Source organism: Staurois parvus, unplaced genomic scaffold (genome assembly GCF_062004578.1).
Source record: "Staurois parvus isolate SC_StPar_1 unplaced genomic scaffold, SC_StPar_1.0 ptg000279l, whole genome shotgun sequence".
Taxonomy (NCBI): Eukaryota; Metazoa; Chordata; class Amphibia; order Anura; family Ranidae; genus Staurois; species Staurois parvus.
Window position 1 is genome coordinate 1,249,949 of NW_028318075.1, and position 21,724 is coordinate 1,271,672.

Genomic DNA, 21,724 nt, shown 5'->3' on the forward strand with positions numbered 1-21,724 from the left:
TTACAGGATAGAGCTGATTGATAACCAAGCTAAATTGCTTAAAATGGTATTAAACCCAAAAGCAAACCTAAAAGCAAAAGTTGGTCACTGATGTGGTCTGCTAGGGATACTTGGATTACAAGACTAGCTGAACATAATAATTGTTGGCAGATTGAACAGCTTGTGTTTACATTTCAACTGTGTGTTTGAATGTTTTCCTGGTGCTCAGATTTAAATTTGTGCAAAAAATGTAAATCATTTTGTATAATGATTGAAATTGCTGTGGCTTTTCAGGAGACATGAGAAATATGAGGACCAGGGAGTCACGTATGAAGACTGGGAAAATACCATGGCTCCTATCTATGAAGATCTACAGGTTTATGTACAAGTGAGTACTAAAACGACAAAATTAATACATACAAAAAAGATGGTAGTAAAAATAAAAAACACTGATAAGTATAATAAAGTTTATAGACTAATGTTTGCTATGGACATTAAAGGAATGACAAACGACCATGCGCAAGCCACCTATCTTTAGATGTCCACATTGACAACTTGCCACATGAACACAATTGCTGGGTCTGGCTGAGCATTTGTGTTTAGTCAGCAGTGTCTGGCAGAGCTCATAGGTATTAGAGCTACACCCTATCTCCTTGAAAATTGTTGGATCTTATGTCTATTTGTGACTTAAAGGTACCCTTCTCCTGAGCCTTCCTATTGGTCTGTGAAGGCATCAATCACACTAACAAATAGGGAGGCTTGGGAGGTAGGAGATGTGAGGAAAGGCTCTACATTTACAGGAATGGTTAACATATTGATAAGGATTTTGCTGGTAGTTTTTCTGGATCTACTGTTATTTTGCGGTGTGTTTTGGCTGTAGGTAATCTCTGCTTATTCAACATATTCTCAGTTTGATTTGCCTAAGTTTACTATGCTTTATTTTTTAATCAATTTTCATTTCGTAGAGGTTTTTATCATGTGTGATGGGACTGTTGGCTACAGTACTACTTTTCAATTGTGGTACAATTGAGCACCCAAGTCCTTGTAATGTGCAGGTAATAATGAGTGAGTACTAGTATAAAATACTATGGGAGTGCAGGGAATATTGAAAAATCGCTGGCTCTAGACCATGGACTACAGTGGTGACAGCTGTGACAAAGCATATTTCCTGAAACCAGTCATTTATAGGACTTTCTCGAGTGTCTGAAACTAATATAATGATTCTGAAGCCCAAGAATTGGTAATATATGCAGTTATGGTATAGTCGCATTGTACCCAATGACGTCAATGCCTTATGAAAAATCACATCATGTTATACAGTGTCATGTGGAATGCCTCTTGCACAAGGTCTTTAAATTTTATAATAACATCTCTGAAATAATGTAAGTGAATTGTCAGGTGTGTAAATCCTTAGGGTGTAAATTTGTATGGCTATCTTTATTTTAGGAAGAATCATCAAAGAAGAACAATGTGGACACTACCAAAGAAGTTCCTGTACTGAAAGTAAGTTGGATATTTTAAGAATGAATTGACAATTGGCATGCTATGAGTAGTGCATTCATCAAAATATATCAATATAGCTCTTTACTCTCTGCAAACATATCCGATGTCATGAACTAAGGTAGATGGGTTATATAATTATTGGGGGGTACACAGATAGTTTAAGTGGTTTCTAGTCTGTTATCTGTAGAAAAGGTTCCATTTCTAATTTCACCTTGTACATATCCTACATATGCATAACTTTCCCTTTCTGATTGATAATCCATATGTATTGCACTGCATTGACCCTCCTCACAGCATAATATGGCACCACATACATGGCTGGGTGGCATCCCATGTACCTCTAAGACAGTGATACCCAACTGGAATGTCCGTATATATACAGTATTTTCGAACAAACAAAATCAGAGCATGATCAGAATAGTTTTGGGGCTTGGGCAGGTCAAAAGCCAGAGTTAGTACTGATGACACAAGTTTTTGTTTAGGTTAGAAGCTTAAATTAGGACAGGTGACACTGTTCTAGGAAAGGTCACCAACCTGGATTAAGGGAGGTGGCACAAGTTTTTGGTTAGTTCTGGAGACAGGCCAGGTGGCACAGGTTCTTGGACAGGTTACCACCCAGGATTAGGGTAGATGGTACAAGTTATTGTTTAGCATCCTAAGAAACTAGGTTCAACATTGATTACATTTTCTTGAATTGATCACCAGCTAGAATTAGAGTAGATGGCACAGGTTCTTGGCCAAGGTATAAGGCAAGATCAGGAAAGATAGCGCAGATTCATGGTTGTGATGTTTGTATAACAAGACAGGAATGGTACGTGACCAAAAAAAAAAAAAACCCGTTCCTCTGAGTGGTTGTGATAACAGGTTGGATTATGCATAGGTAACCGAGTCAAGAAATACAAGAGAAAATAAACATGTACTACTGATGACCTCCTTCCAGCATCTTCTAAAGCAGTTGCCTGCATGATTTTTCATGTTTCATGCAGCACTCAATGAGTACCAAAACCTAGGATGCTCTGCAAAGCAAATCTCAACTGAAGTACACACAGTCACATTCCACTCACCCCATCCTGCTTTTTACTATTTGTTCCTGTTGTGTAGCATTTCTAATGACAATGAGATATGGGAAGGGGTGAACTGGATAGAGCCCCCATTGTGTGAGGTCTCAGGGTGCTGCAGCAGATATCTGAAGGGACTGAGTGGCCGTGTGCTCTGTTACTAGTATGAAAGCACACGTGCATGTATTTGTGTGTGAACAATGGGTCACATATTCCATGGTCTTCTGTAAGCCTGCAGCTATGCAACAGGTGCACATAAAGGGAGCACATATTCTTATTTCAAGGTAAATAATTGGTCACCCAAAACAGAATGTCCTGGTGTCAGTGGCAGGAATAGTGCCCCATCATTGATGTCAGTGGGAAGAATGGCACCCCATCGTTGGTGTCAGTAGGAGTAACAGAGCCCTATTGTTGGTGTCAGTGGGAATAGTGCCCCATCATTGGTGTCAGTGGGAGGAATAGCACCCCATCATTAGTGGCAGTGGGGAAAAGAATGCCTTGTATCAGTGGGAGAAATAGTGACCCAAGGGTCACATAAAGGCAAGCAAAGGGCCGCATCTGGCCCACAGCCACAATTGGAGACCACTGTTCTATAGCATAGATTTTTATTCAATTTCAATAAGTTTTTATTGAAAATATTTCCCAACCTTAACAAAGAGTATCAGAGGTATAAAGAGGATCTAAACGTAAGGCAGAAATACAATATATTTGCAGTTTGAGATCGACAATACAGTAACTAAGATCCTCCAGCCACACATATTTACAGTCTAGTCCAATTAACAGGCATAGGAGAGAAGAGTACCAGAAGAAGGGGGGGGGGGGGTAGGGGGTAGGGTGAGGATAAGGGAAAAGAAGGATCAATACCAGTCAGAGAGCTTCTATGTTCAAAACCATCTCCTCTAACCTAGGTGGATGTTATATGGTCCACAGAGAAGTATCCAAGTTACCAGGGAAATAGTAATCCAAAAGGGACCAACCAAACCTTTCTAAATTTCTTAGCCTTGTTAAGAAGTGCAGTTTTTCTTTCACAAAGAATTTTATTATAGAATAGGAAACAGCAGAGAATCAGTCAAAAACATATGCAATGACCAGCAGGAATATAACATACAAAGGATTCGATGAATAATACAGAATATGTACTGATGAGAAAGCATGAAAATAAACTGCGTACAGAAGTGCCGTATAGGAAGAAAACACAATAAATTGCAGAAATGATAGACATTTAGGCCCTGATTCACTATTGGGCGTGGGCGCATATTTATGGGCTTAAGCCCAATTTTCATGGGCGTCCGTCTATTTTTTACCCTGCAACCTAATTCACTATTGAGCAGAGCCCATAAGCAGATGCCCAATCTAATTCACAAAAAGACACACGCCCGAAATCAGACTCACAAAACAGACTGGCTAAGAAGCAAGTCTAAAACCATGAAAAATCACTGTAGAGACATGTTCACTTAGAAATTTGCTTTGCCAAAGATCAGGACTTCACTTTAAACAATATCTGCTATTTCCAAAAAAATTAAGAATGTGTTAAAAATCGTTTTTTTCAAGGAAATCGACAGTAAAAATCTAGAAGCCCGTGCAGTGTCTTTGGCAGATACAACTGAGCATGTGCAGAACACATTTTAGACTTCTGCCATGGGCGTTTGCTTTTTAGCCACTGACTAATAGTGAATCTGATTGTGGATTCCTCTGACAGCCGGCACTCGGTCGCGTCTATTGTGTTTAATAAACAGCACTCGGCATATCTTCATGTAATCTAACTAGATTTCCTTAGTTCTAGTGATTCTATTTTTGTTTCTTATCCTTTATAATTATTTCTGTAATGATTTTACTTATTTCAAAGGTCTAGATAATATTTATTTTGACAGCTGAATGTAAAAATAAAGGTCCACAATAAAAAAATAAAAAAAAAAAAACAGCGTGGGTCCCCCCTCTCATCCTTACCAAGCCCTTCAGGTCTGGTATGGATATTAAGGGGGAACTCCACGCTGAAATTTAAAAAAAAAACAGCGTGGGTCCCCCTCAATATCCATACCAGACCCTTATCCGAGCAAGCAGCCCGGCAGGTCAGGAAAGGGGGGGACGAGCGAGCGCCCCCCCCCCCCTCGTTTTTTTAAAACGGTCAGTTTTCGCCCCATCTATGACCTGCATTTTTCTTTTTCTTATTCTTTTTTTTATTCTTCTTTTTCTTGCAGGTCATGGCTCATGTGCAGATTTTTTATCTGTTAAAAGATCAGCCAATTTGCCGATCATTGCAGCTAAAATCGGCCGATCTGCAAAATCGGCCAATTTTTATCCAAATTTACCAATTAAAAAAAGTTGCAAAATCCCCAAAAATGGCTGACCAATTAACCCACTAACGGGCCGAAAATCAGCCGATTTTTTTTGCGGACGATTTTAGACCCATATAAAGCAGGCCATAGATGGGTCTAAAATCGGCCGATTTTTCTGCCGTTAGTGGGTTAATTGGTCAGCTGTTTTTCGGGATTTTGGCACTTTTTTTTATCAGTAAATTTGGAACAAAAAATTTTCAACTTTACTGGTAAACAAAATATGCTAAAATCCCAAAAAATGGCCGACCAATTATCCCAATAACGGAAGAGGCCCTTGTCCCCATTAACATGGGGACAAGGTGCTTTGGGGGGGAGCCCCCCTTCCCCAAAGCACCCCCCCATGTTGAGGGCATGTGGCCTGGTATAGTTCAGGAGGGGGGGGGCGCTCGCTCGCCCCCCCCTTTCCTGACCTGCCGGGCTGCATGCTCGGATAAGGGTCTGGTATGGATTTTGGGGGGATCCCCAAGCTGTTTTTTTTTTATTTCAGCGTGGAGTTCCCCCTTAATATCCATACCAGATCCGAAGGGCTTGGTACGGATGTGAGGGGGGACCCCACGCTTTTTTTTTTGTACATTCAGCTGTCAGTGGGGAACCCCGCTGACAGTTGAAACATTAACACATGGCTGTCGCTCCTACAATCCCGCATGAGTTATGTTATCAACTCATGCAGCATTTTAGTAGCGAAAACCAATGCAGCGCTCATGTTTCAGCTGTTGGCGGAGTTCCCCACTGACAGTTGATGTAAAAGTATTGCAGGGAATTATAAACAATTTGTAAAAAACCCGGCGTGGGGTCCCCCCTCTCATCCATAATAAGCCCTTCAGGTCTCGTATGGATGTTAAGGGGTAACTCCACGCTGAAATTAAATAAAAAACAGCATGGGGTACCCCCCAAAATCCATAACAGATACTTATCTGAGCATGCAGCCCAGCAGGTCAGGAAAGGGGGGGGGACAAGCGAGCGCCTCCCCCCCTCCTGAACCATACCAGGCCACATGCCCATACCAAATTATTCAAACATTTGTAAACAGACCAATTAACTGAAATGGTTTGACATTTGTACCCCAAATATGACGTTCCCTGAGGCGTTGGTAAACCGAGGTACGCCTGTATTAGTATTGCAATCCTTTGTATTGGGATACATAGAACCAACATACATCTGAATTGGCAACATAGCACAACATTTGTGTCACATTGGAGATATCTGGTAGTTATACTGACCTTGCCCAGGGACCTAAGATTGATTCACAGCACAGAAATACAGGCTGGATTAGCAATGTAGCTCCGTGGATTAGTGGTTAGCACTGCTGCCTCACAACTCTAGGGTTGTCGGTTTGAATCCCAACCCCGGTGAGGAAGTAGCATGATCTCCGTGTGTGGCTGTCTTCAAATAGATGTTCTGGCAACATCTTTGCTTTCTGTCTAAATGATCCCTAAAATGTGAATTAGAATGAGGCCTTGTCTGTTGAAACACCTTCAAAGCTGCACCTTATGTGAATGTCATACAATGGGATAAGAGCCTGGAGCACTAATAGATTTGATAATGATGGTTTACACTCCATCCACTTTTGTGAAGGATTTGGCAAGCAAAGAGCTGACAGAGAGAGGCAAAGTCTGCAAAGTCGCACCCTATTGTATGCTATTAGAGCGACCACATGGGTGTGTTTCAAACATTGATTTCTATAGTACATATAGTATATGTATATAGTATGTAGTATATAGTAGTACATGTACTACTTTAGTGGCAATTTGCATAGAGATCTGTGCCAGATGTCTTGAAAATTGCATTGAAATGGTCAATTTTACTGTAAGTCGCAGGATTTGTAAATCAGCTTTGCCCAGAGTGTAATGTTTGGTGATGTTTGATTTCTGGAGTGTTTTGCCAATTGATGGGAAATTCACCATACTAGTCAAATCGATTTGTCATTTTCAGTATTGCATACAAGATGTGGTCATGTGACTGTCTTAACTCATGCGAGAATCTGGAGGGAATTGTGACCATAGTAGCAATAAAGGTTCCAATTGGGGTTCCCTTTTACATCCCTGCTCAATGTTCTGTTGTATGCTGCACACGTACATTTCACTGTATATTTCTTTCTGATTTGTGGGGCCTGTATACCAAGGGTTAATGCAGGTAGGAAGCGGATTCATCAGGTGAAAACACTTTCACTGACCAAACTAAGGTCAGTGGTGGGTGTGGCTTCATTGGGTGTGGGGCCTTGTTTGGCGTGCTCCAAATACAACCTAGCTTATATAAAGATGTGCAGTAGGGAGTGATTTGGCCTGTTACTAGGCCGTGTGATTTGTGACTAATGCAGGCCATAGATGGGTCGAAAATCGGCCGATTTGTCGGCCGAAAATAAAATCGGCCGTTTTTCGGATCGTTAGTGGGCGATTTGGTCGGCCGTTTTTTGGGATTTTGCCCGTTTTTTTTTTTTGGTGAAGTTGGAAAAAAATCGGCCGATCGACCGATTTTCGCGGCATTAATGGGCTAATCGGCCGATTTTTTACCGATAAAAAATCTGCGCATGAGCAGTGACCTGCAAGAGGAAGACAAAAAGAAGAAGAGGATGAAGAAGAGGATGAAGAAGAGGAAGAAGAAGATGAGGATGAAGAAGAGGATGAGGAAGAAGAAGAAGAGGAAGAAGAAGAAGAGGATGAGGATGAAGAAGATGAGGATGAGGATGAAGAGGATGAGGATGAAGAAGAAGAGGATGAGGATGATGATGAAGAAGATGAGGATGAGGATGAGGAAGAGGATGAGGATGAGGATGAAGAAGAGGATGAGGATGATGAAGAAGAAGAGGATGAGGATGAAGAAGAAGAAGAAGAGGATGAGGAAGAAGAAGATGAGGATGAAGAAGAGGATGAGGATGAAGAAGAGGATGAGGATGAAGAAGAGGATGAGGAAGAAGAAGAGGATGAGGATGAGGAAGAAGAAGAAGATGAGGATGAAGAAGAGGATGAGGATGATGATGAAGAAGAAGAAGAAGAGGATGAGGATGAAGAAGAAGAAGAAGAAGAAGAAGAGGATGAGGAAGAAGAAGAAGATGAGGATGAGGATGAAGAAGAGGATGAGGAAGAAGAAGAGGATGAGGAAGAAGAAGAAGATGCAGAAGATGAAGATGAAGAAGAAGAAGAGGATGAGGATGATGAAGAAGAAGAGGATGAGGATGAAGAAGAAGAAGAAGAAGAAGAAGAGGATGAGGATGAAGAAGAAGAAGAAGAAGAGTATGAAGAAGAAGAAGAAGAAGAAGAAGAGGATGAAGAAGAAGAAGAAGAAGAAGAAGAAGAAGAAGAGGATGAAGAAGAAGAAGAAGAAGAAGAAGAAGAAGAAGAAGAAGAGGATGAAGAAGAAGAAGAAGAAGAAGAAGAAGAGGATGAAGAAGAAGAAGAAGAAGAAGAAGAAGAGGATGAGGATGAAGAAGAAGAAGAAGAGGATGAGGATGAATAATAAGAAGAAGAAGATGAGGAAGAAGAAGAAGAAGAGGAGGATGAGGATGAAGAAGAAGATGAGGATGAAGAAGAAGAAGAAGAAGATGAGGATGATGAAGAAGAAGAAGAGGATGAGGATGAATAATAAGAAGAAGAGGATGAGGAAGAAGAAGAAGAAGAAGAGGAGGATGAGGATGAAGAAGAAGATGAGGATGAAGAAGAAGAAGAAGAAGATGAGGATGATGAAGAAGAAGAAGAGGATGAGGATGAATAATAAGAAGAAGAGGATGAGGAAGAAGAAGAGGATGAGGATGAAGAAGAGGATGAGGATGAAGAAGAGGATGAGGATGAAGAAGAAGAAGAGGATGAGGATGAGGATGAAGAAGAAGAAGTAGGATGAAAATAAGAAGAATTCCAGTCCAGCAAAAAGTGTATCTGCAGAGAGCTCCGCTATTTCTGACAGTTCTCTGACAGTTCCTTCACATTTACAGCGGTTGAAACATTGTATCTATTTGTTTCCGAATAAAAACATCTGTATCCTAAATGGAAACAAATAGATACAATGTTTCAACCGCTGTAAATATGAAGGAACTGTCAGAGAACTGTCAGAAATAGCGGAGCTCTCTGCAGGGACACTTTTTGCCGGCTGTAGTTGGGATGAAAATCGGCCGATTTTTTTTACCATTGGTGGTAACGTCGGCCACTTGAACGACCGATTGTTCGTTTTTTTAAAAGAAAAATCGGCCGATTTTCGACCCATCTATGGCCTGCATAAGTCCTTGTATGGTGTGGTTTGGGGGAAGAAGAGATTTTGTGCTGAATTGCCCCAGACACCACTCAGGCTGTGTTTGGAAGTGGGCTGAAACTGTTTGCATATTTTTGGCCTTGTAAAGTGTTTGTGTGTTATTGAACAATGATTGTGTTTTTTCTCTTTGCATTGAAAGCCTCACACATGTCAATCGTTTTGTTTAAAATCTGCCCTTGTTTTAATTTTGCTTGCTTATTTAGACTCCAATGCATTTTTCTGACAAACCTGCTGACAAATGTATGTGTAGGGGGTTTATAGAGGTGGGAGGGGGTTTGTAGAGGTGGGAGGGGTTTTTTTTCACATGCTTTGTTTTCTTGATATTTTGATCTGTAGACTTTTTTTTGTGAATGGATCTTCATACTAAGTGATTGTGTAAGTAAATCTTATGTGCACAAAAATGTTACTTGATTCATCTTCCCCTTTGTTTCCTGCTATAACCTGAGCCCACAGAGTTCATTAGAAGTATCTTTGGATTGTAAGCTCTTATGAGCAGGAGTGTTTTATTTTTGCCACGTCAATCCTATTTTTGTGACTCACCAAGATATTGACTGTACTACTTGTTCCTGCTGACCAAATAAATGAAGATATATTTGATCAATAAATGTTTGACCGATGTTTTTGTGTTTATTTTATGTTCAATATATGAACAACCTTAATAGTTACTTTGTATACTTATATAATCTGCTCAAATGTAGCTTGTAAGAGCGTGAATATGCAAGTGTGTGCAAACTGGCTTTTTCAAAACCAAAAAAAAAAAAAACCCACTTGCACCACAATATTGTTATGTACTAATGAATGTCACATTCACTGTGCAGCCAGCTACAGGTTTTCTACAATTCGATTTACAGTAATAAAATAGTGCACACTTTGTTGATTTTTGGCCTTTGGCAACAAATATTAGCCAAGGTTAAAAAAAACAAATCAATAGGAAACACACATTTGCGAAAGCTATCATAGCCGTGCATAGAAATGCGCAATTGCAAACAAATAAGCACCAAACAGGTGTCCGCATGGCGCATGAACGGCTATCCTGGAAGTCCGTCATCATGTGCGCACGCACCCGGAAGTGGTTGTGGGGAGTGTAAGTGGATGAGAAGTGGTTGGAGGTTTTGTGTTGGTTGAAAATTTTGATAACTTTATTGGCATTTGGACATGGCGAGAGCACAGTTCTCAACTGAGGAGATGATCCTTCTATGTAAAGTAACTGTGGCCATTGCAAATATGTTTATAACATGTGAGGGACAGGTAATTGCAATTTTGTGGGTGGGGCCTAGCAGAATCTCACTTGGTGCACATGCTACTTATCTGTACATTAGCTCCTGGGTATTGATGGGTCAATGATATTAACCACTTGCCTACTGGGTACTCCTACCCCCTTCCTGTCCCGGCCAATTTTCATCTTTCTGCACTGTTACCCTTTGAATGACAATTGTGCGGTCATGCCACATTGTACCCATCTTAAATTTGTATCCGTTTTTTCAGACAAATAGAGCTTTCTTTGGGTGGTATTGACTTGCTGCTGTGAGTTTTACTTACGATAAACCACAAAATAGCTCATAATGAATAAAAGTCTGTTTATATTATAACATTTGGTAAACTGGTAATTTAGCAACACTGATGTGCGTTGATGAGGCAGCACTGGTGGGTGGCACTGCTGGCCACAGGTGGGCAGAACTGTTGGGTGGCACTGGTGGGCACTGATCATCGGGGCCGACCCCTGCTCTGATAACTGCTGGTTCTCGGCAGTACTTTCCACACATTCTGACAGCGTGATGAAAGTGCAGCCAAGACCCGGCAAATGCATTTCCCGGTGATCAGCGTGTCATTGGACATGGCTGATCACATGGTAAAAAGCTGCTGTGATTGGCCTTTACCATATCACGTGATCAGCTGTGTCCTTAGGACACAGCAATCACGGAGAGCGCGTTCTGCCAGGATGTCATATGATGCCCTCCCAGAGCTGCCTGGATGCAGTGTAGCGTTATTCGGCTATCTGCGGTCGCCAAATAGGTAACCAGCTAGGCCTTCATGGCTAATCTTTGAATATCTGGACATGTATACTGCGTATAATGCATTACATTCTACAATGTGTTGGTGTACATGGTATTACAGTGTGCAATGCGTTGCTGGATTCTGCATGACAGTGGACAGCGTATCACAGTGTGCAATGCGTAGCTCCAGCCTGCATGACAGTGTACAGTGCATTACAGTCTACAATGTGTGGGTGTACACGGTATCACAGTGTGCAATGCGTAGCTCTATCCTGCATGACAGTGTACAGTGCATTACAGTCTACAATGTGTGGGTGTACACGGTATTACATTGTACAGTGTATTACAGTGTGCAATGCGTTGTACACTGCAGTGTGCACTAAAGCATTTTACACTCATGCACTGTACACACTAACGCATTTGACATTTCTAGTGTGCAATGCGTTAGTGTGCAATGCCTTGGACAGTACAATGCATTTGCAGTATTGGTGTATGTTTATTAAGCACAGATAATTAATCTGATTTTAGTTATCAAGGAGAAGTCTTCTCTGTCCCCCTGTTTATGAGGTGGAGGACAATTGTTTTCCGAAGAAGAGAGGAGACATTTTTTCAAGGAGATCTGTATAGATTTCCAGAGATATGTGTAGATGGTTGAGGGGCTGCATGTGATCTCCGGAGATAATTGTGATTAACGATCACCTGAGTTAAACCAGTGAATGAAAAGTGTAAAAAAACATGGATTGAAAATAATCTGCACTGACCACTGTGCTTTGTCAAGCCACATATTGGCACATTCTGGTGTCACACAGATGCGATGTGAAATTTGCAGTGTTTTCTGTGCAAGCGCTGCACCGCATCACAACCGCAACCCCTTCATGCCACCTGCTGCGGCTTTCTAGGTGAAGTTACCAACACACCAATATTGGTACACAAAGCGTATTGCGATTTGCCAAATTGGATGGCATGCCTATTCACACCCATGTGCATACCCTGAAAAAGGGTCCTGCACATTTTTGGCCCGGATGCGGTGCAATTTGAGGTGTGCAAAATGTTTGTCTCTAATTGCAACGCACACAAATTGCATGTGATTTGCCCAGGAGTGCGGTGTTAGACCACAATGCATGTATGTGAAGCCAGAATAAAAGGATGTGGATTTTGTCTATTTTTACTGCATGTTAACATTATGGAAGTGCGTTATTCTTCTGTTTAACATGCTATAGAAATGCAACATGCATTTGGATGTAGTGTTTTTGTATGTGCATTTTGGAAGTATTCTAAACACACATTGACCCTAGGGCCACACCATATCTTATGCAGGCCATAGATGGGTCGAAAATCGGCCGATTTTTCGGCCGAAAATAAAATCGGCCGATTTTCGGATCGTTAGTGGGCTATTTGTTCGGCCGTTTTTCGGTATTTTGGCAGATTTTTTTTTTCGGTAAAGTTGGAAAAAAAACGGCTGAATTTGCCGATCGGCCGATTTTCGCGGCAATGATGGGCAAATCGGCCGATTTTTTTACTGATAAAAAATCTGCACATGAGCAGTGACCTGCAAGAGGAAGACAAAAAGAAGAAAAAGAAGAAGAAGATGATGAAGAAGAGGATGATGATGAAGAGGATGATGATGAAGAGGATGATGATGATGATGAAGAAGAAGAAGATGATGAAGAGGAAGAAGAGGATGATGATGAAGAAGAAGAAGAAGAGGATGATGATGATGAAGAAGAAGAAGAAGAGGATGATGATGAAGAAGAAGAAGAAGAGGATGATGATGATGAAGAAGAAGAAGAAGAGGATGATGAAGAAGAGGATGATGATGAAGAAGAAGAAGAAGAGGATGATGAAGAAGAAGAGGATGATGATGCAGAGGATGATGATGATGAAGAAGACGATGAAGAGAGGATGATGATGAAGAAGATGATGATGAAGAAGAAGAGGATGATGATGATGATGATGAAGAAGAGGATGATGATGATGATGAAGAAGAAGAAGAGGATGATGATGAAGAAGAAGAGGATGATGATGAAGAAGAAGAAGAAGAAGAGGATGATGGTGAAGAAGAAGAAGAAGAAGAGGATGATGGTGAAGAAGAAGAAGAAGAGGATGATGGTGAAGAAGAAGAAGAAGAGGAGGAGGATGAAGAAGAAGAAGAGGATGATGAAGAAGAAGAAGAAGAGGATGATGATGATGAAGAAGAAGTAGAAGAGGATGATGATGAAGAAGAAAAAGAAGAGGAAGAAGAAGGATGAAAAATGAGAGGAATTCCAGTATGGCAAAAAGTGTCCCTGCAGAGAGCTCCGCTATTTCTTTGACAGTTCCTTGACATTTACAGCGGTTGCAACATTGTATCTATTTGTTTCTGAATAAAAACATCTGTATCCGAAATGGATACAAATACATTGTTACAACCGATATAAATGTCAAAGAACTGTAAAAGAAATAGCGGAGCTCTCTGCAGGGACACTTTTTGCCGGCTGTAGACGGAATGAAAATCGGCCGATTTTTTTTTTTACCATTGCTAGTAACATCGGCCGCTTGAACAACCGATTTTTCATTTTTTAAAAGAAAAATTGGCTGTTTTTCTCCCCGTCTATGGCCTGCATAAGCATTAGTGTGCCTGGGGGAGGGGGAGACCTTTGGCCTTTCCAAACACAGTAGATGCTCCAAGAATGTTTCCTTGAACTCTTGAAATGGTTAAAAAGGAAAGACACTCTAGATAGCCTGCACTGAGAATTGACTGTCATGATGACGTGTCAATGATTATTTGCTCTCATTTTTCAGGAGTGGTACTGCTTGCGGTTGAAGCTGGTAGAAATCCACCTTCACGTCCTCCACTCACCTTCACTTGTGGCCAGTGGATATTTTGTGGCCGCAGGCAAGAACTGGCATCGAGGACCTGCATAATGACCCTGGCATGCCAGAGGTGGTTTGGAAGCAGCACAGCAATTTGACCATCCCTTTCCTCTATGTTGGTTTTAGGGGTGCAGAAATGCTTCTCGTTCGTGAACGGACTGTCGCCGGATATCAGAGTCCCCATATTTTCAAGATATGTTTTAGCCATGTTGGCTTATTTTTATGTTATTTTCCAAGTGTGTCGCACCTAACCGCACAGTAGTGTGGTGCCATGCGTATTTGTGGCTGTGAATGGGGCTGTTTTTAATAGACGTGTGTAGGTGCAACAACGTTTTCATCATGGTACCTGCGCACATCTACATAGGGCATTGCATTTCTTTGCTGTGCTGGAAAATGTGTGTTCTTGCATGCGTTTCTGCACCACCAATGGTGTGAACAAGTCCTAAGGGCTGGTTCACACTATAGAAACAGTCTAGATGTGTTCCTGATGGGTTTTTTTCATGCCCTTTTGGCATGCATGTTTAGTGTGTTCCAGTACATTTTGGATGCATTTTGGACATGTTTACATTGCATTTTTGTATCCCTTCCACTTATTTTTTTCTATTTTCTTTGTATTCAATGTAGTTAGGGACATGTGCGTTTTAGTACATTCAAGGACGTTTCAATGTGTTCCAGTACAGTTCTGTGCAGAAACAATGCAGCGTGGTCAACTTTGTTTACAGCACCTGCAATGCATTGAAAATGCAAGCGCTGATGTGAACTATGACATTGACAACCATATAACCTTCTTTCTGTGCGTTTGTGATGCTGAAAAAGCAACTGAAACACATGTAGTGTGAACTGGCCCTAAAGGTTATTAGAGGTCAGGGAACGGGACTGACCAGGAATTGTGAATTCAATCAGACTAGTGGTGAGATACAATCAGCAATTGTATAATAATGTGAGATCTGAGCTGTAGCTGATAGAAAATGAGACACATTCACTTGATCAGTAAATAGATAGTTAAAGAGTGGGGCGGTGATCCATAGATTTCCATATGGGACAGGTGATGATGGGGTGGGGGAGGGGGTCAAGTTGTATAAGGAGACAGATTTAAAAGAGAAAAAAGTTACAATGAAATATACACGGCATGAAACTTGCACATTTCCTAATTGGCAGAAGAACAGTACGCAAGTAACATTCATCCACTTTCTAGTCATTAGGCAAAATCATAATTGATTGATCAATATTCCTGCCACAACCCAGAAAATCGATCTCCATTTTTTTGGGATGTTGCCAAGACTGGGATTAGAACCCATGACCCAAGTGCTGTAAGTTCTGAGCTCTAACCACTAAACCACTGTGGGAGACACAGTTTGAGCTATAATGTACAATAGTTACATTGTTTAAAACTGATAAAGCGAGCGCTGGTCAAATGATATAGACTAGTAAAATGGTATTACACAAGATAAATATAACCACGAACAGTAGTGCATGAACTCGTGAAAGGTCATCCACCCCTGTGACAGTGTACTACACTATTGAGCACCTTTCTGGCTCCTGTGGCTGAGCTAATTCCTCCCCAGGACCATTTGGGCACCCACCCTGATGGATGGATGGATGGAGCTGGATGACTAACCCATAGCTGCCAGCATACCGCTGCACCCCCAGATGTGTGATGTGTATAACCCATACACATTAATACTTTTGTTCTGGTGAGTGTAGACCAGTCCCAAGGGTGGTTTACCTTTCATGAGTTCATGCACTACTGTCCGTCACGGAGAGACCACACGTGCCATTCATAGGCACTCTCTGAGTTGGTACTCTCACACGAAGTACATTCCATTATTCAGGAATGATTCTATGAACTTATTTTAGCACCATTTACAATATTACATCATTGTTGCAATTCTTTGCACTTTTTGGTTTTTACATGCGTTCATTATTGATCACATGCATTTATAGCGCTGCACTTGTCTTTACCATAGAATAGTTACGTGATTAAAGAGAATGAAGATATATAATTATATTGGGAAATTAGAAGTATATCAATTATTTGAGATATAAGTGTGAAAATGTTTAACATTTGAGTACAGAATGTATGACATTCATTAGTAAATGCATTAGTTTCCTGATCATTTTGGAGACACAGCAAGAAAAGAAATAGAAGAAAATAGAAAATTCTAATACAGGTGTACTATTTATTACATTCTAAGAATTCTATTTTGCCATCATAAGAACGCCAACGTTAATAAAGCCCGCGCTTGTGCGCCATCTAGTGAACATATCCGGTATTGCACCTAAAAATGTGCCAGACGAATACCACATTTAGTGATAGCAAAGTAGTCAGTAGACGCTCGTCAATGAGCTTGCTAGACGCTGGTCAGACGACTGATTGATTGACCGGAGTCTGAATGGTCAGTCTCTGCTAATACACTCACATCTTAGTGAATCAAGGCCTTAGAGACCAATAACATAATAAACTAAGGAAAAAGTGTTACTGTATCAGCATACAGAATACAGAGAGGTACTTAACATGCACTCTCAAAAGGAGTCCAGCACATGGATGTAGTGTTGCTGGTACAGGGCTCAAAACAGGAATCACAATCAGCACAAATAGCTTGAAGAAGAAAGACTAGACAAGAGGAAAGAAAGGAGCGTGGGTTGTGCTTAATATCTGTGTGAAACATAGTGCGGAGAAGGGCGTAAACTCTGATCCACAATCTGCACACCTTGGGGCAAGTCCACCAAATATGGACCATGGTACCAGTTTGTTGACAACCCTGAAAGCAAGTCAGGGAATATGTGAGAATAAAACGAGCCAGACAAGCAGGCGTGTAATACCATCTATAAAGAACCTTATAGGCGTTTTCTAGAATAACATTCCTAGAACATTTGGATAATTGTTGGGTCATGATCCGCCTATCTTGCTGATCTAGAGTGCCCCCGAGTTCCGATTGCGAACGCTGATGATAAGAACAGACTGGAGGAGTTCTATGAGAAATAATGGAAGAGTAGACCAGGGAAATTAAGCCCAGAGCATGGGGTCTATGTCGACATTGACTTTCAAAGGGGGTCAACCTGTAGTGTAGAAGTACAGTTTTTCATTCATTAAACACAAAACCATTTTCTGTTTGACTTGCGCAGCCACCAGGCTTTGGCCAGAGTTTGTTTGGCTGCCATGAAAATTAAAGATGAGTCTGAATTGGTTAACAGTAAACTCTACTGGTTTGAACTTGAGCAGGCCTTCATATGGATTCTTAGGGATGTTTTGGTCCAATACAATGTATATTAATTTATAAACTTTTTTACTAAAATGTTTCTGAATGCGACATTCATACATTAATAATTTTGTATTTCAGTCATTTTCAGATGAAATGGCAAAGGTGATATTTCACATGAAGAAAACCAAGAGCAAAGTGCTGAACAGATTGAAACCTCAAGCAGAATAAAGGATGATAGCATTTCTGTTACTTCCTCCATTTCTGTCTCAGAACTCTACAACCCCTCAAGGGTGTGACCATTGTGGCTATTAATGTCCTCACATCTTAGCTACATACAATTACCTTATTTTTTTGTGGCCCCCTGTAGTGGGAGAAGTGGTTACAATGTAAATGTATCTTGGTCAACCGCTAGCAGGCTGGGTGAGTCACTTATCATATATACCTCTAAAACTCCCGCAGGAAGCATGTCACTCCACCCATAATACAACTTATTGCTATTATGGACACCTTTAAAGGAATCCAGTAGCGAGGGAGTATAGTGGCAGCCATTGCTGATGTCTTCTGTAAATACTATTTTCTCAAATTACTGACTCACAACATGTATGCAGATTAGAAGTTCCGATTTTCCTGCTCTGCATGTCTCAAGGTATTGCAGCCAAAGACAGCCAAGAAACTAGCATTTTTCATAAAGCATGCACCAGTGGAAGTCTTGGTAAATCAATAATCGGTAAGGCAGGGAATCCTGCTGTATGTAAATCGCAGATTTTGGAGCAGTATCTCCTAAGTAACATCATGTGGTCTCACCAGTTCTGTAAAAAATTGTGCAGAGAGCACTCTAAGGGTACATTATTTGCTGGTTGACATGAATATAAGGGTCAAGACATTCCCACCTTATAGGTCATTTGCATAATACCTTATAGTGTATGACAGCCAAGAATGAGCGCATCATGGTTTCTCTGTGGCTACATACTGTATACTTTCCTAGAGAACACTTAATACTCTCATCTTGTGGTATAAAGCATTCTTTTCTGTCATACACTATAAAGTGTTTCACAGCCGACCCAAAAGGTGAACATGTTTTGAACATTTTACTTTTGCCAGTTTAGTGTTCTGGTAGAAGTGCCTTTTGTTTGCAATTTTTTTTACTGGGTACAGTGCTCCCATGTGGCAAGTTTTGGATAACCCATAATTTATACGGGCTGTCGAACACGCTGGAATGTGCAAAAATTATGGCAGGACTTTTAAAATCGAACAGCACCAAACCGCATCGTACTGCAACATCATGGGGTTTGGTGTCCCTGAAAGCACCCGCATTTCTAGATGCTTGGGGGTGCCATTAACAATTGTTATGGAATTAGTGCAGCAGAAATTGCTGTTTTGCAAATTCTGCCAGCAGTATGTAAATTTGTGAGCACAACTGTATATATGCATTGTCAATCAATGTAAATGTATGCAGCCCTAAAGCAGTTTAGTAACTATAAAATGGTGCTTCTACAGCCCCTGGCAGATGTAGGAACTTCTATTTCCTTTTTAAAAAATCTAGTTTGCCTATCATGCTGCCTTTATGCTTGCAGTACTTTGCTTTACTGGCCTGGAACAAGTATGCTGATACACACAACTGATCAGAGGTTCTGAAAAATATTGAATCCATAGAATGGCAGTCAACTAGCTTTCAGGAAGCAGTTAAGAAAAGCTACCCACATATTGCACTTGTGATGGATATAATTTAAAATGTTATATTGTATTACATTTTTCCTTTAAAAAAAAAAGTCAATTAAAAAAAAAAAAAAAAAAAAAAAAAGCCTGAATTTAACTTTCCATTGCAAAAATAAATACAAAATTCACTTCACCATATCAGTTTGCAGAGGTAGTCAGGTTGAAGAAAGCAAGTCCATCTATTTCAACCAGTAGAAAAAAAAACCCCACACACCACTATTAAAAACCTCCAAATACAGAACCCTTTATCCACAACTGAGCCAGAGGAAAGCAGAAAAACCCCATGAAAAGCAAAGTCATCTGCTCAAACTGGAGAAAAATAGTGGCCTGGAAGCTGGATGTAATCTTGGTTGCTTTTGTCTGGCCCTTGGGGCAATATTTCCTCTGACACCTACAAAGTTACACAATTCATCCCAATGACACCAATGGGGAAAATTTCCTCCCAATGATACTGATGGTTTCATTGACAGGACTTGTACCTCAGTGGGGAAAAATTCCTCCCAATGACACAAATGATGAGGCACCGTTTACTCCGACTGATGCCAGGACATTTTCTTCTCCCAATGGCTACAGTACAGCCCCCCTAAAGTCTGAGGGACAAAAAACTGGTCCTTTGCTTAGAAAGTGTGGAGACTCCTGCCCTAAGGCATTTGGCTATTCCTTGGATCAACACTCTGGTGCCATTACGTATAAATGGTAAAAGCCAGTTATATGGTTTTAGGAATGCATCCAGCTTCCTTTTAATGATCAGCTAAGCTGGCCAGAACTAGTCACTGAGGGAATCGATTCCACAGCTCTGACTGTATAGAAACCATTCTGTATGTGGAGGTTAAACCTTTCCTCCAGATGCCAGTAGTTCCCCCCCTTGTCCTTTGTAATGACCTAAAAGTGGATAATTTTGCACCAAGTTAAACTATAGACCATTTATATACATGATCATATCCTCCATTAACCACTAGCCTACAGGGCACTTATACTCCCTTCCTGCCCAATTTCCAGCGCTGTTGCACTTTGAATGACAATTGCGCAGTCATGCAACACTGTACCCATATGAAATCATCATCTTTGTTTGTGACAGATTTATTTTGGTGGTATTTAATCACCTCAGGGTTTTTATTTTATCTTAAACCAAAAATCACAGAAATTTTGAACAACATTTTTAGTTGTAAATAAGCGATTTTTCTCCTTCACTGATGTGCGCTAATGAGGCTGCACTGAGGGACACTGATAGGTGGCACTGGTGGGCATTGATAGGCATCACTGATGGGCACTGAAAGGCAGCACTCATGGCACTGTTAGGTGGCACTAAAAGGCAGCTCAGATGGACACTGGCAGGTGGCATTGATGAGCACTGATTGACACTGACAGGTGGCACTGCTGGGGCTACACAGATCAGAGCACACTGATCAGTGCTATGTCCCCTCCGAGGAATGCCGATTACCGGCTCTCCTCAAGAGCTGTCAGCGAGTGGGGAGAGAAATGCTGATAACTGCCATTTCCCTGTTTACATGTGATCAATTGATTGGACACAGCTGATCACATGACTGAGCTGCCATCTTCAGCCCTTCCCAGTGATCAGCTGTGTCCGAGGGACACAGCGCACTGTTAATTGCCACGTGCTCCCAGAGCCGCACATGTGCTGTTAGAATGGGAGGTCATATGTCCTCCCAGAACGAGAGAACCACCTTGTGTCCACCATTTTACTATATGGCGGGTGGTTAAATACCTCATCTCAAGGGGCTGTCTTTGGTCAAGGGAGAGACCATAATCTATGCAGTGTCTTTGGTTCTTCCTCCGTAGTACCTGGGACATCTATTGTACTCTGTCTACAACAGGGTCTGGCAATCTTATTTTGTAAAGAGACCCCACATATCTTCTGTCCAGTCTAGCATTGGCTGCCCCCTCCTTTTACTTACAAAAAAAGTAAAGCATAAATATAGGAGCCTGTCAACCTGCATCCCACCAAGCAGAGAGTGACAGTTTTTTGCAGCATGAGGCACCCCATGCATCAAAGGATCCCTTATCTCAAGCCAACAGTTTGTGTTGGAGACATGTTAGATCTACAGATTGGCTTGAAACCAGAGTCCTAGTACAGGCAAACAAATGGCAGGGACCATCTCTACCAATCCTAACTCACCACACCATTGCCTTTGTGCTATTGTAACAGAGAACTGATTGTTATTGGTTACTGCACTTTGCAGATCTTCTACAACAGTGGTGTGGCTGAGACAGGTCATAGCTGTGCCACAAGGATGGGAGCAAAGCCCTGTCACTTTTAACAAGCATTCCACTGTTTCAGCAGAATAGTATTTTTTTTTTTATACAATGAAGCAGGCAGAGTTTTAGATCTGTTAGTTTCAGGAATTTATTTTATGTACAATATATAGCATTTTTTGTATAAACTATGGCTGGAATATAAAAATGGCAATAAACTTTGTGGCAGAGGAGTTTTACCTGTGTATGGAAATACTCAGGAATATGTTGACGTGTTGTAGAGGTAATTGCCTTAAAGTGTTAAACCCAGGACCCTGCATTCACTATATCTGGTCTCCCACAGTACACAAATGCAATTTTATCAATAAACTACTAAATACCTTCTCATCAGCTGAGCACTGGTTAAAGTCTATAGAAGTTTTCCTGCTCTAGGATGCAGAACCCTTGACCTGTCTGGACAATGCTGATTGGCTCTATGCTGATCACATGCACACTCCCAAAGGAGAAAAAAGTTTTACAGGAGGTATTACACTTGCCTGCAAGATGTGGTTACATTACACAAGATTTAAATATACCAACTTCAGCCAGATCAGGTCACAATCTCATGCTGAAAGTGAGCCATCCTCCAC

General features: G+C 41.1%; 1 protein-coding gene across 1 annotated transcript in view; it reads left to right on the forward strand.

Moving 5' to 3' along the window:
• LOC149458721 (circularly permutated Ras protein 1-like) overlaps positions 1 to 21,482 on the forward strand; it is an 85,073-nt gene extending 63,591 nt beyond the window's left edge. Inside the window, exons 22-24 of the mRNA XM_089681806.1 lie at positions 274 to 367; positions 1,426 to 1,482; positions 17,304 to 21,482. Coding sequence (XP_089537932.1) covers positions 274 to 367; positions 1,426 to 1,482; positions 17,304 to 17,393 — 241 coding nt within the window. The 3' untranslated portion in view covers positions 17,394 to 21,482. The remainder of the gene's footprint in view (positions 1 to 273; positions 368 to 1,425; positions 1,483 to 17,303) is intronic.
• The last annotated feature ends 242 nt before the right edge of the window (positions 21,483 to 21,724 follow it).